We start from the raw sequence: 15,807 nt of genomic DNA on the forward strand, positions 1-15,807 counted from the left end.
GTTTCTTGCCTTTTCAGATTGGCCTTCCAGGCTTTAATTCTAGACAAAAGAGGCGGAACAAAACTGAAAAGTGCTTGCGAGTGCTCCCTTCTGTATGTGTTGGTATAAAGGACTTTAAAAGTTAATAGCAATTAACAATATACATCTGAGCCATTGTTCAAACCAAGGTTATATCAAGGGGTTACCGGGTTTTAACCCCCGCTCCAAAATGTTGTCTGACTAATAAAAACATAAAGAAAATGCCATTTGTAAAGCATAGCATATATTAATTACGTAACCTAACCTAACCTGGGTACCTTTCCCCCCTAAACCCCAAAAAACAATAGTTTAAATATTGTAAACGCAACAAGAAACGACGCTTTGCGATCCATTCCTCTATTGCAAGTACCCGTTTGACTTGTTTCCTTTAGTGTTTCCCGATACAGTATACAGCGATGCGTAACATATAATGCATAAGTACCGTTTTTTCGGGTAATTTAAAATCTCTTGAACAAATTTGGTTTAAAAAAAACCTAAGAGAATAGTATATTTAGACATTGTACATTTTGTATATCGTTGGTCTACAAAGAAAGGATGGGGCCATACACCCCTCCCTCGGACCCTTGAGTGCAAGTGATTAAGAGTCTCTAGAAAGTGCCAAACTGGCAACACTAATTTAGTAGTCCAAGTAAGCACCATGTTTATTCAGGTTCAATTTGGTTGTAACTATGGCGAAGCCTTGTTGAAAATTGTTTCTATTAGGAACGCGCAGCAACATATAATTGACAAAAGAGAGTTTCGATCAATATTATACTGACCGGTGACGTCTTTTTAAAGGAGAAAAAGTTAACTCTTGTTTAGGTCAATGACCAGATTTTTTATTCAGCATACAGTATTCTAAGAGGCTTACGGGCAGTGGTTTCAATTGGGGAAGGGGGTCTTTCTCAATAGATTTTTTGCCCCTTCCCCTTTGGTTTTGAAAAAATAAAAATTTTGGGGTATTTTCATTGAAGAATTTCTTTTTCAGGGTGGGGTTCTACTTAAAAAAAAAAATGTCCTTCCGAAATATTGAAAATACAGTTTGCCCCCACCATAAATTCGCTTGTATTGATGCCAATGCTTACACAAAGAATAACTGTGGTCAGGGTTGTCACTTCACGAAAATGTAGATGGAAGTTAGTGTATTTTAAAAATCAAGGGGGAGGAGCATTTTTGTTGTTGTTTTGTCAATGAAAATACGAAGAAAGGGCATTTTTCCAGTGAAACTAAAAAAAAATTATTTTCAAAATATAGAGGGGAACCCCCCCCCCCCTTTTTTTTGGCCGCGTATTATGATGCAGAGGCACCATATACATCCTTAAGGACTTGTTATGATTAACCAAAAACCATCTAAAGTCTAACCAAAACTTATGTATTTTGCTAATTTACATTTTCGATAAGAAAAATACTCTAAACTGAAAATTTTCTATAATATATATAAATAGTATAGAAAATATAAAATATATAAATATATATATAAAATACATAAAAATATATAAAATTGATTTAAATTTAATTTTACGATTTTTTATTCATTTTCTAAGTAAATCTGTCAAGAAGTAAATGAAACTATTTTTAGCCTCCATTGAACAAGATTTTGAGTTCTACTCCTTCTTTAGACTGTCTGCCCGTCGGTGCATATTTCCTGTTTATCTTTCCTTCCTGTAAATTGCAATTTTCTATCTATCGTAATTGTTGCCCAAGGAATATAGGAATTCAATTTATTATTATTTACCTCTAACTTTTATTGCCTTTCCTAACGTAATTTCACACATTGGGTTGGAGGCAAGTAAAATAGGCTCTTTGAATGAGACGTGATCCACATCTTGCAACTATTGTCTTTGGCCTTAGCCCCAGAAGTAAAATAAAAAAAAAATGGATTTTGGTTACAGCTAAAAAGGAAAGAAGACATATGTGATATTTTGCTACTAAAATAAAAAAAGGTAAAAAGAAACCTAAAAAAATACTTTTCTTTTGTGCCAAAAGGTGCAATTTTCACCGACCCCCTCGTTCCCCCCCAAAAAATTTTGGTTGAATATCACGACAATCTTAGATCTGTGGTTAAGTTTGGGGGTATTGGAAGCATTATTTTCAACTAAAAAAAATATAAAAAAGTACACCGTCTTTTGTCCCACAATAAAGGTAAAGTAACAGAATTTAAAGCCGTCCTGGCTAAGTGGTTGGTGTGGTGGGTTGGGAATCGTTTGTCCGAGGGTACGAGTTTTATCCCTGGCGTGGCCAGTTATTTAGTTTGGGATGGGGGTCAGTGGCCTGACTCTCTAAGCTCAGCCAGAGTCAACCCAGCTCTAAATGGGTACCTGGAGAAATCTGGGAATGGTAAGCAGGAAGGGTTTGCAAATACTCAAGATGGTGGGCCCCAGCCTCCCCTTGCACTTCCTGGCTGAAGGACCACGAAGCAGAGATCAGCATCGCCGGCAGGGCCGTATCCAGGATTTTTGTTCAGGGGGGGTTTTACTAATTTTTGACTTTTTTGGGGGGGGGGGTTTACTAATTTTTGACTCAGTTTTCGACTAATTTTACTGATTTTTACCTAGGTTTTACTAATTTTCGACTTATTTTCGAGTTGGTCAAAAATTTCGGGGGGGGGGGGTTCAAACCGGGTACCCCCCCCCCTGGATACGGCCTTGATCACCGGTTTGGACCTTGAGGGTCTAGTGTCGTCAACAGAATTTAAAAAATATGATTTTTGATTTTCCCCTTTTTGTGAGACTAAAGACAGTTGTGCAATCTCTTTCAATATTAAATTTATAAATTACCATTTTAAGGAAATACGTTCTATCGGCTTCTCCAATCCCCTTTTATATTCCGTATTTTGTTCTTAAGGTATTTAGAAAGTTGTGCTTTTTTTCCAAGTAGTTAGAACAAAAAAAAATTAAAAATTCAGAGACGGATTTTTTTTAGATTTTTGTTCTATGTAAATACCAAAAGAAGGGTAAGTTTCGGAATCGGGGGAATGGGGTGGTTGGGGTGAGAAATCAGGGGGTAAGGCAAATATCTCTAGTTTACCCCTCTCCTTAGAGCCCTTGTCTATGGACATCTTTGTATTTATCAATTCTGGTTCATTTGCTGAGAATTTAAGTTTATCCATCAATTATATTGAAAATTGTTAATTTTAAATGTTATTGCGTAGTTAGAATATGTTTCGATAATAAACATGGTTAATGGTAAACATCGTTGCAGATTTCTTCATTTTGAACCGGTTGATCTAAGGTCTGTCCACACTGCTGTTGCAACACTGCATGCATCGCAACAGTATTTGTGCTCGGAATTGACAGAGTGTTGTGTTGATTACCTTGGGAAAAACCTCACCATTTCTAACGTTTTACAAGTTCTTCAACACGTTTTGCTTTACTGCCCAAGTGGTAAGTAATTTTTTATTCTAATTTTTTTAATGTAAATATGCCATTTGTCCGTTAAAAAAATATTTAAGCGAATTTGTTAAAATATGCCTTCTTTTTAAGAACTTTGTCCAGCTCTGGTATAATAAGAAAGTGCTTTATTTTGCGCGCGTTCCTTTTTTTACGATTTTCTCTGTTTTTGCAGGAGGAGAGGGGGTCTTCCAGAACTTGTTGGTAGAAATACATCAAGTAAAATAAGGAGCAAACTTTCTTTTTATTGTTGGACTGTTTCATTCACGGCCTTTTAAAAAAAATTCCTTTTTGTTCTTACATTTTCTTTTTTGTCTCAACTTTTATATAGTTTTATTTTTGTTATAGTTCGATTTTTACTACCCTTCCATTATTTTTAAGAAAAAAAATCCATAGTAATTTTCATTATATTTGCCCATTTATTTATTATTAATTATTCACATTTTTTTATTATTATCTTAAAGTTTTATTGTATGTAATTTATCGTGTTTTATTTGTATAAATCCCAAAATTAATTTTGAAGTTACTCCCCAAAATTAAAAATTAAAGCCGATGGTTGTTATGGAGGAAATATTTGGAGTGAAACTTATACATATAACTCAATTTTTGAATTAAACTTGCTAAAACAACATTTACCAAAATTTTGGCTTATCATGCCTTTCATAAAAGTGATATCTTAAAGTTTAGAAATTTATGTCTCATGGATTTAATTATTTCAAAATAAATACAATTACTACATCAAATACAATAAATATAGCCATCAATTACTGAAAATAAATTATGGCTTTTCTTTTGGAAATCGGATAGCTTGGTTAAACGATACGGATCGTGTGTTTGCATATCTCAAAGTTGATCCTAATATCAAATAGGAGTAAAAAAAACTGTCGACAGGTAATGAAAAAAAACAACTTATAAAACAAGTTGATCGGTTCATATTATAAGAGTTTGAAAAAATTAACCAAAAATCATTTTTATCAAAATTGTAAAATTAACGTCATGTAACCGTCTCTTGAATGCACGCATGCGATTTCTCTCCTTGCATTCATCGATTCTGGCTAAGGTATTCATATTAAAAGGAGTTAAGTTTAGCCATTAAATATTACTTAACTGAAAAAAAAGTGCCGAGAGGTAATGAAAAAAACTTATAAAACTAGTTGATCGGTTCATATTATAAGTGTTTGAAAAAATTAACCAAACATCATTTTTATTACATTAATTAATCACATTAATTTTTATCTCATTATTATTTATCACATTAATTAACATTGTGTAACATATCGTTTTTTGAATGCACGCAAGCGATTTCTCTCCTTGCATTCATCGAGTCTGGTTAAGGTATTCATATCAAAAGGATTTACGTTTAGCCATTTACTATTACTTAACTTAAAAAAAAGTGCCGACAGGTAATGAAAAAAAAACTTAGAAAACTAGTTGATCAGTTCATATTATAAGAGTTTTAAAAAATTAATCAAATATCATTTTTATAACAAATTGTAAAAATTAATGTTGTGTAACATATCGTTTTTTGAATGCACGCATGCGATTTCTCTCCTTGCATTCATCGATTCTAATTAAGGTATCCATACCAAAAGGAGTTAAGTTTAGCCATAAATCATTACTTAACTTTTTATTAGTTAATTCTTTAATTGTCAAGAATCTAGCGGTAGCCTATCTACTACCTGAAACCCGATTCTGAGTATGTAAAAACATTTAGAATTTTGTGGGGGAATGTAAAGAATTGGTTGATCTAAGGATTTTTTTTTGGAGGAAGGTTTATTGATAACAGTTATTGAATAACAATAATTAGGAAGAAGGATCCGGGAAAACATCGAAAGTTTTGGAAATAACTGATATTAAAACTGAACCATAGGACTGCTTTTCTTATCGTTTTCTGTCTGGTTGTTCGTTTGTTTTTTGTTCGTTTTTTCACCGTCATTGTTGGCTATTGTACAAATAAACTGTCATTACTGTTATGCAGGGGTGATGGAGACACCCATGAGGATGTAAGCCCTGATTTCTGAGGATTATTCTTAAAATGGTTTGAAGAGATTTGTATACAATCACCAAATAAGCATAAGCTAGATATATTAATTTGATTCTTGACATATTTTTTCGCAGCCTACTCTTATCAGAAAACAAAATGGCATGTTTAGGCTGATAGAAAATGCTAACCGTTTCAAGAATAGGCTAAAACGTTACCTCCTCCAGGGGTGGATCCAATGGGAGTAGTTTTAGGGACAGATGCCCATGCAGAAGGTCAAAAGATGAACTAATTACAGGTGTGAACGGGCAAAAAGTGCAAATGGGAGAGCTCATATTTGCTGGTGTCCCCTAATTAATCATCCACCCCCTATCTGTTAAGTTAATAGTGATTTAGCTTTTTTTTTTTTTTAAGTAAAGTTTTGAATATACAATAAGTTCTAACGATGGAAAAAACTATCGCAAAAAACCTAATGCGTATCCCTGATGGTTGCTTAAAAAGATTATATAGATTTTTTTTTGGCTAATAAATTTATATAATCTTGTAAAACCCCTTAGATGTATTTTCTGGTATAATATTGTTTTTATCTCTTGCCATATCAATTAACTGTCCTTTTAATTAAATGTTGCCATTGCAATAAACTGAGCTCGTATTCTTAACTAAGTTAATTGGATCAGTTAAGATTTATTTTAATAGGGTAATCAAATTTTCAAACTTATTGGAAATAAAATTTTACTTGAACAAATTTTGTTCGTATGAATCTATTACCTTAGAACAATTTATAAAAGATTTACTTTCTTTTCTGAAATATTAATCACAGTCTAAAAATATTTGAATAAAAATAATAAAAAAAAATGACAATTGCACTTTCCAATGAACTAACAAGTAAAAGATAGTACCCCCCCACCCCTCACACACTAATATACACTTTCTGTTTTTGTCTCATTAATTTTAATTTAATTAATTTAATAAATATATATTTAATATATCATTAACTAAATTTAATTAATATATATGAGATAATAGTTTGTTTCCTTTCTAATATGTTTAGAGATTACAGTTTTTTTTTTCAAAACTTACTTTGAAAAAGAGAAGTTTATTTGTTTATGTTTTTGTCTATTTAAAACTGTAGGTCGTGAGTACACAATGGCAAACTGCACCCACGCTAAGGGTTTTTTAATATATGCTATTACTTATCTTATGAGGTTATCACTTATAAGCTAATCATGATAAGGTTATCTGAGGTTAGGATGACAATTTCTTTTAACCAAAGATGAATGTCTGATAAGGTTTAAAAAACAACAACTGGCAGGTAAATATTGTGACCATCCTCATTACAGTCACGTAATGCAGACAGGGACGAACGAAGAGGGGAAGGGGGGCGTAAGCTCTGGGGCCCGAAACCCCCCCCCCCCCAAAAAAAAAATAAAATAAAAAAAATCATAAATTTTATTAAGTTTCTGGACACTTCCTCTTCAGATTTTCAAATAAAATCTATATTTGTTATGTATTGATTATGTTATGTTCTGATTATTATTTTTTTTTGAAATAAATTACGTTGGTTTTGTTTCCAAACCCAATCATCATCGCTATCATTTTCAATTTTGACATGTTTTGATTCTCGCTGCCCAGGTTGATTTTCATTGACTCACTCACATGTTCGGTGTCACATTTCTTCTAATTGCGTGTGTCTTTGCGCTTCGTTTTCATTTTCGAGTTGCTCACTTGCTCGTTTTCACATTTCCTTAATCGCGTGTGTCTTGGCTCTTCATTTTCATTTTTGACAAGCCACCGCTGTTCTTCTAACCGCGTGTGTATTTACTTTTCATTTTTGACACACCGCTGCTATATATATATATATATATATATATATATATAATCATAAAAATAATGAATAAATAATAATAATGAAGTAAAAATTTGCAGTAGAAAGAATGTAATGAAAGCAGTAGCGATAATTCACAAAAATGTAGGGGGGGGCATTTTTTTCAGAATCTAGAGGTTGGGAGGGGGGTAAATTTATCATTTTTTCGATGAAAATACCAAAAAGACGTTTTTCAATGAAAATGTCCCCCCGCCATTAGGCATTTTTCTAAGTCTAGAGGTAGGGTCAAGGCTAAAATAGCTAAAGGTTTCCCTTCCCCTCTTTAATTGATATTACTGGTAAAAAATTATCCTTTGTTTAAAGGCATTTGTGAGGCTCCTATTAGCGTGTAGACTTGAAAATTATTTTTTATCTTGGCTTGCATCTTTCTTCATTTTTCTTAAATGGCAATAAGATAAAAGATATGTAATCTTTTGCGTTATATTCAGGGATTTTATTTGCCATGGAGCCGGGGGGGGGGGAAATAACCCCCTGGACTCTAGCTTGTCCGCCCAGCTGAGATTTAACGTCTTCAAAATCTTGTAAAAACTAAGATAGGCCTACATAATTCAGGCATCTACTGAAACCGATCAGTTTTATTTATTATATCTTTGCTTTATGGTACTATATGGCTCAGTTTTCATTTTTCACTTGGTCATTTTTACTTGAATCTGGAAAATCGACCCAAACTTTATCCCTCTAGGATTTTGACGAAATAAAACCCCTGCTTAAATTGTAAAATTTCACGATACTAAGATTTAAGCCAGATATGTTATCAGGCCAACACTTGGGACCAAAATGTGGGTTATTTCTTTTTTTGTACCAAAATAGTATTTTTTCCTTCAAGAAAGGATAAAAAGAAACGAAGAACTAGAAGAAGAAGGGAAAACAAAATCATGAGCTAAGCTTCGGTAAACTGTTTGAAAGTTTTGCGTTGCATTCGAGCATCAAGGAAATGAGATATCATCATTTTAATGTAAAAGAATAAAAAAAAATCAAAAACAAAGAATATAATCTTTTAATAGAAAAAGGCCTCCATATGCAGTTATGCAGTTTTTGGTAGATGCATGTTCTACATTAAAAAAAGAAAGAAACATTGATGAATAATAATCTAAATATGGGATCAAAAAGCTTAAAAAGGCGCAACATTCCTTTGAAGGTGTCTTTGTCTTTGCAAATTAACAGATTGTGAATGTTCGAGTTTTTATGGATAAAAAGCGTTATGTAATTCAGCTAATTATTTTTTCTTATTCATTTTCAAGCTTCAACTTGGCAACACTGACAAAAATACGTTGCTGGCCCAAGAAATTCATAACTCTGAAGACTAAGACAACCAATAAGAAATTTGTGGTTCAGTAATGATAGATCCATTATTGGTGCAGGGGGCTAAAAACGTTTTGATATAAATGTTTGATTTTGATTTCCTTGGTAATATTTCCTTGGTAATATTTCCTTGGAGATGTAAGTTTCTTGCCTGCAAAATTGATTTAAATTATTAATTAGTCTTATTCATTTCAGGATGTCGACCAAACTATGAGGCGCCAGATCCCACTCCTGCCCTGACAACCGATCCCACTGCCCCACCTCTTGAATCTTTTACCCCAGTTATTCAAGATGGATTAAGTGTTTGCTCTCTGTTGGTGAAGAAATCCTTAGATTTTATTGACAGAAATGCAAGTATTCTTCTTAACTCTGAAGAATTCGAAGATCTTGATCGATCTGCCGTCGAGTTGATCACCAAACGTGATACTTTAATTCTATTTGATGAACTGGAAGTGTTTGACGCTCTGAAAAGCTGGGCGATTTGTGAGTGCAAGCGACAAAATAGAGAATCAACCCCAGCTGACCAGCGAAATGTACTCGGTGACCTATTATGGACTATACGATACCTTGCCATGAGCTATGAACAATTTATGAAAGGTCCAATGAATTCTCAACTGCTATTACCAGAAGAACAGGAACAACTTATAAATTTGTTGTTAAATTCAAGTTCACATTGTAGCGACCTTATTGAAGTTGATGCTTCCTATTTGAGACGTAAGAGGAATTATCAAGATGGTGTGAAACAGGGAAAAAAGCGACGCTTTCGGAAGAATAGTGATAAAAATAAAGATGGCAGTGTTGAGTGCGAAAAGCGCTCCACTGATTCTCCCTATGTTGAAAAATTTTTCGTATTCCTTGCGTTAATTTTTGAATAATCGTTTGAACTGATTTAAACGCCGGTGATATTGTGATAGAAACTGCGTACTTTTTTGTCATTTTTACTTGATAATTGTAATAAGATAGTGGTAAGAAAAATATGTCATTTTAATTTCCTTTCGATGTATTTTATAAATATTATATATTTACAATAAATACAAACAAGGATCATAAATATAAACAAAAAAAATATACAATACCAACAAGAATAAACAATGAATGCAATACAACAATAAATAACAAATATGAATAATAAACAAAAATAAACAATAAATATAAACAAGAAAAATAAACAATAAATTGTTGCTCTTACGCCTAAAGGCTGTATCCACGGTCGTACTCCGCGGGGGGGTTAGGGGGGTTTTAACCCCTCCCGAAATATATTTTTTGGCTCGTAAAAACGTAACAAAAATGGATATAAAAAAATTTTGTATGCGTTGTTTTGTATACCCCCCCCTCGGTTCGGCTGCCCATAGTGCAGAAAGACTACTAAAAATTATTAATCAAATTCCACAGAACAAATAAAAAAGAGGAAGTGAATAAAACTTAAATAGAAGAGGCCGTTTTTTAAGCAACCGTGAAAAGACAACGCTTCGCAAAAAAATGTTTATTCTATTTTAGTTTTGTCTCTTAAAGCTTTTTCTTTAATATTTTCCTGTGGAGTTATCTGTCTCCTTTTATCGTTCGTGCTGCATTGAGGACGGCTTAGCGGAGGTATCGGCCATAGTTTGTCAATGATTGAATTCTTATTGAAAAATAAGATACTGAAACTAACTGAATTCTTCTGAAAAATACCCTCGTGCTATCAAATTTTGCTAATTTTTTTTCTTATCTCATCAAACTTGACTGATTGTTGAATACTAAACCCCAAGCTTATTACTGGTGATGATACTATCTTTCAAAAAATATAATAGGCACGTGTCACTATTATTCAACATCTATTTAAACCTTGGTATTTTTGTAAACCATGGTATTTTTATAGATTGGTAAGTTTCAGTAGCAATCTGCTCTTATATCATTTCCCAGAATATCATTTTCCAAGCTATCCAAGTTTATCGAACTTATCCTAGTAATCGAATTTTGTTAAAATTAAATAACTTGCAAATGTTCCTTTTATTAGCTACTTGTACTTAATTATAGTAAAAAAAATTAATTTAATTATAACCAAAGAAAGTAGCTAAAAAAAGAAAATAGCTAAGAAAGTAGCTAAAAAGACTAAAACCTATAGACAGCTACACATTCAAAGAAAAGCTAAACCTTCTTCAGCCGTTTGGTGCCAAGTGTTTTTAGCTTATTTTTGCCGATTTTCCACCCACGTTTCTTTTTTTTAGATTTGAATTCAGAACTATCAAAAACTGCGTTTTCTCTGCCCATATCATAAAAAATGATTTTGGAAACTTCGACAGGGAATCCTCGAAAACTTCATCTTTTAAATTTAATATCTATTGAAGGATTCACTTTTTAACCACACTCATTATGTTCAGTCAATTTTCATTAAAAATTGAGCCTTGATTTTTTTTCTAGTATTTTATGATGAATATGGTTGTGAGGTTTCCAATTCAATTCAATTGAAGTCACGAATCAATTTCCATTTTTGAAATTTCTAATCAGTTTCAATTTTCGTTTTCTTGGTACTTTAAAATTATTGTGCATACCCCCTCCCCCAAATTTCTGAAAAAGAGAGGAAAATTGATTTAGAGTGGAACTTGCATTCAATTATGATATCCAAAAAAATTATTACTCTCTCTCTTCCTCAGTGAAAAATTGGAAAAATGTGTCTGATTCTTCATGATACAAAACTTGAATTAGCCAAAATCTTACCTTATCACTACTTTCTACTATCATGTCTCATTAATTGGTACAATCTTTACCGGTGATTAAAAGATTTTTATTTTGATGTTTAATTTTCAAAATTTACAATTGTTTTTGTTTATGTCAAAGATTATAGTTATTGAAAAGTGAAGTGTTTTAGAACAGTTTCGGCACCATATAGATGGCATTGTTTGTCCTTTTTACTGTTATCATTTTGGAAAGAACACGCTGTCTATTGCTTTACGTAGAGCTTTTTCTGAATTTAATTTAAGGATTTTGTGAAAGGAATAAAAATACTAAAAAAACTGAAAAGTAAAAAGTAATTGATCTAAAAGAAGAAATTGAAATTCTTTAAAAGTAGAAATAAATGCTTGGGGTACTTATTACATATTTCACAACTTCAGGTTGCGAGATCGTACTTTTAATGATACCGTATATTTAATGTAAAAATAAGGAAAATATCTATATTGGAAAAATAAATATCTTCATCATATCTATAATGAAGAAGTATATTTTTCTTTCATTCTTCATTCGTAATCAATTCGACCCTTAGAGATTTCAAAATTTTTGCTAAATTATGTTGAAACCTGATGAGAAATGTTGAGATCAAAATTGAGTCTTGTCATCGAAAATCAATCCATAAGACAAATGTCAGGCCAACAATAGAATTTGTTAAAATATGGATTGCAAGATAGAAATTAGGCCTTAACACACAAATTTAAATGAAATTACTTAAATATTGGCTGTACTGAATTACCAGCTAAACTAAAGTTTTGAGATATGAGATGTTCTAATTCCGTTTGTTTTTTCATAGATTAACGATTTTTAAGAGGGGTCTGTTTGAAGCTGAAACTAACAAAATATATGCAGGATTTTTTTTTTATTTTTACTAATAGTAACATCGATTTTTGGAGATGAGAGGCTTTGGAATAGCCATATTGTTCTCGCGGATTTTTTTAAGTGGCCAAAAGCTGTGAGGTTGATTTAAAAAATAACACAAACTACACCATTGAATTTTTTAAAGATAAAGTTTAAACTTTATTTTAGGGGCCAATTTTTATAAATCTAGTCAATGTTTAATTTTTCGGTAATAAATTTTGGGACGTTTTTGAAAATAAAGCGTTCCCGATAGATTTTTCTTCGTAAAGCTTATTCAATATTAAAAATGTGTCTTTGTTACCCTAGTAACTTCAATTTCACCACGCGATTTTGGGGTCACGTTACTAATGTCTACTTGAGGCATATTTTGGAGACTTCTCACGATATTTTCAATTCGCGCTTACTGGTGCCAGATGGCACCAAGCACCTGGCATAGTTATCGTGCCAGCAGAGTAGTAGAAAGAACGTAGAAAGTTTTCTTACGTTAAAGTAGCGTGGCTTAGCCTCTGTGGCTTACGCGTTTTTGATGATGATTATGAAGAGTAGAACAGACCTCTTAAAATGAGCGAAATTTGACTTATGACAGACGCGCTATTTTTATTGTTGCTTTTTTTGGCAACATTACTTTTTATGTGCGCGGTTTTGATGTCCGAGAACTCTCTAGTATTTTAGCTTCATTCAGGGAAGTTGATTACAGTAATTAGATGAGTACTAGAAAAAGAGGTTGTCTGGTCAAAGAACTGACTTAGTCTATCTTCTCAGTGGAATCGAGGTTGCCTGCTTCACTGCCTCCTTCCTTTAAAAAAATAAGTTACACAATAATTGAAGTAAAATATGGCAAAAGGTGCATCCACACTGCAAATGAACGTGTGGCTGAAAAAGACCCACTGGATATAGCCGCCTTCACATGCAGGTCCAGCAAAAATTTTATGTTCTAGACATAAAGGTCTGATTGTACACTTGCATAACATGAAAGTTAAGCAAGACATGCCTCTGAACGCCACTTTTATGAGAAGATTGTAAATATAGTGACAAAACGGGTTTCTCGATTGGTGGGTTTTAAAAGCCAAGACCAAAAGTTCTAGGCTCTAGTATTATCTTTAACTTGTTACATTTATAACTTTTTGCAGACAAACTCTAAAGTTTTCATGGGAACTGTCTGGTTACTAATGTCTGAATATACTTGTGTCAAGACTTAGGTTTAACTTATCTATTGTTGTTGAGTTAATACTGATTTACATAATCTTTGATTTACGCATGTTCTGCGATATATTTTTGTAATGTATTCCTTTTCTATCTGAACATATTTTTATTTGTAAATTGTTACGTATCAGTATAAGTTAGTGTTTACTGTGTTAATGTTTAAGCGATTTATTGAGATTTTATTGATTGTTGTAGTTTCTCTTATGCGTCTTATATGCGAAATACAGTTTGAGCTTTAGGTGTTCGGCTTTATCTTTTGAGAGATCCCTGGCTATGTAGCAGATCAACACAACAGTCTTTTGGCTTTTAAAGCCCCAAGGACATCAAAACAAAAAAATCTGCCACTTGTATCCATTTAAGACAATAATATATCCTAGAACTAAAAAATTTATTACTGCTGAATGTTCCTTTTCTCTAAATGATCAATAATGATCAAATATCTTTGAATTGAGCTTTTCAACTCCTCTCTACAACACTATTTGTGTTCTATTTCTATTGGTGGATATTGAGTAGGGAAGGAAGGCCCTGTTCTCTCCTATTTCTTATTCTAGGAAGCATTGACGTATACAACAGAGTTCAGGCATTCATATTTACTTTTAATAGTGTTGCTTGATAAAAATGAATATCTAAGAGAAAAGTAAAAAAAAAAAAAAAAAAAAAAAAAAAAAATGGAAGTAGTGACTTTTCTAGTTATTTCCAGGAAATGTAAGAGATTATATTCAACTCGTCTTTGTTTATAGATAATTTTTTTACATTACATACTATCGTGACGCTTCTTCATTTAAGTGTTTTTAGTAAAATAAATTTTAGCTTTTACTGGGTGGGGTAGTAAAATAATAGTCATCAGGGTATGAATGGAATAGTGCAGTTGCACTAAATAGTTTTGTTGTGAAGCCAATAAGGAAGTGTGTCATGAACGGCGTGTCCATTTTTTCTCTTGTTGGAATTTATTTTTGCAAACTTCGAACAAGTGCTTTACTTCTCAGATTGGCGGTTGAACTCTAGTTTATGTTTCTTTGTTATAATAAATGTCTCTCAGTCGTTCAAAAAAAAAAAAAAAAAAAAAAAAAAACAACTATTAAACAGTTGGACAACCACTTAGTGGAGGAAAAATACGGTTTTTCCTCAGGGAAATTGCAACAGAATTTTTTTTTACACCAAAATGTTCAGAAAAATCAGCTTAATCACACAAAAAAATCCCCCAATCCCCCTTGCACAACTACCCAAAATCCCCCTTGAAGGGGGAAAATCAGAATTTCTATTTGGACGTATTTTTGGGTTTAAATGGTCGTTTTCAATCAAATCAAGCCTGAAGAATCCGAATCCGACGTCAGAAATCAAGTTTTCCGTACCCCAGTATCAATTTTCACCTTCACGAAACGGGAGGGGGGGGGGTAAAGTACACAGATAATTATTTGCCGGATTCCTGCGGCTAAAGGATAATTTTATATCAAATAAAGTACCATATTGCCAAAAATGAGGTCAAAAAGCAGTTTTTATTTACTATTTACCTCATTTCCACCTCTAAGGGGCCTATAATATGAGGGGTTGCTAAGCATAATATCTTGAAAAACCACTTCTTTAATCGAGATCAAAACTTCAGATCAATCAGTTATAAAAGAAAAACGTTTAGAACTCAGGTAAATTAATCACAAGAACATTTTGATTTTAAAACACAACCTAAAGCTACGCTACTTAAAGCTACTTCTACTACTCGTCTTTGTTATCGTCCTCATCCTGTCTTGCTGCAGCGTTAGTGCATAACGCCCCTTTATATTATAGAACGGCAAACCGTTCCGACGGCAGCTGCATCTGAGCGACTCGCACCCGCTGGTGCACTGGCACCACACCATCTTCAATAGGTTCTTCGGTGCTGGTGAAGCATCTGTCATAATGGGAAGATACATATTTCGTGACAAAGAGAGGTGCCAGCCCCACTCTTTGGGCTTTAGCGAATTAGACGTGTCTTGCCATTTCATTATTTGAAAATAGCACCTGTAAAAGGGATACTTTGCGGCAGCCAAAGTCGGTGGAAGCCGCTCTGCCTGAACAAAAGCATTTGCACTTGCAACCCACATTGTAAATGCTCGCACCCGGACATCCTTCAGGGTCTTCTCATTGCTTTTCCCTTTGTATATGCGGAGCAAAGCTTTCTCTCCAGCTTTGGCAATCTTCTGGTGGTTGGATCCTGGTGTCATGGAGATCTTGCAGGCATCCTTAAAAATCCCATCTTTAAGTAACAGTGAAACCACTGGTGGTTTCTCTATGTCGTAAAGTCTGGATATTGTATCTCAGCCAGACATTGCTTGGCAAACGGTCCAGATACTGAAACTAAAGACGGGCAGTTCTGGACTCGGCTAATCGTTCTTTTGCACTTTGAACTATTTCATAGATAAGCTCTGCTGCTTCCGACACCTGCACTTCGTCGATGTCATCTCCTTCAAGGAACGACTCGTACGCCT

General features: G+C 33.3%; 1 protein-coding gene across 2 annotated transcripts in view; it reads left to right on the forward strand.

Moving 5' to 3' along the window:
* Positions 1-13,583, forward strand: part of LOC148941904 (BTB/POZ domain-containing protein 6-like) — a 79,124-nt gene extending 65,541 nt beyond the window's left edge. For both annotated transcript variants that reach the window (XM_089103016.1, XM_089103017.1), the window contains exons 4-5: positions 3,220-3,401; positions 8,771-13,583. In XM_089103016.1, coding sequence (XP_088959142.1) covers positions 3,220-3,401; positions 8,771-9,450 — 862 coding nt within the window. In that variant the 3' untranslated portion in view covers positions 9,451-13,583. The remainder of the gene's footprint in view (positions 1-3,219; positions 3,402-8,770) is intronic.
* The last annotated feature ends 2,224 nt before the right edge of the window (positions 13,584-15,807 follow it).

The sequence above is a fragment of the Artemia sp. Qi Xiang Cuo genome, chromosome 17 (genome assembly GCF_049724085.1).
Source record: "Artemia sp. Qi Xiang Cuo chromosome 17, ASM4972408v1, whole genome shotgun sequence".
NCBI lineage: Eukaryota > Metazoa > Arthropoda > Branchiopoda > Anostraca > Artemiidae > Artemia > Artemia sp. Qi Xiang Cuo.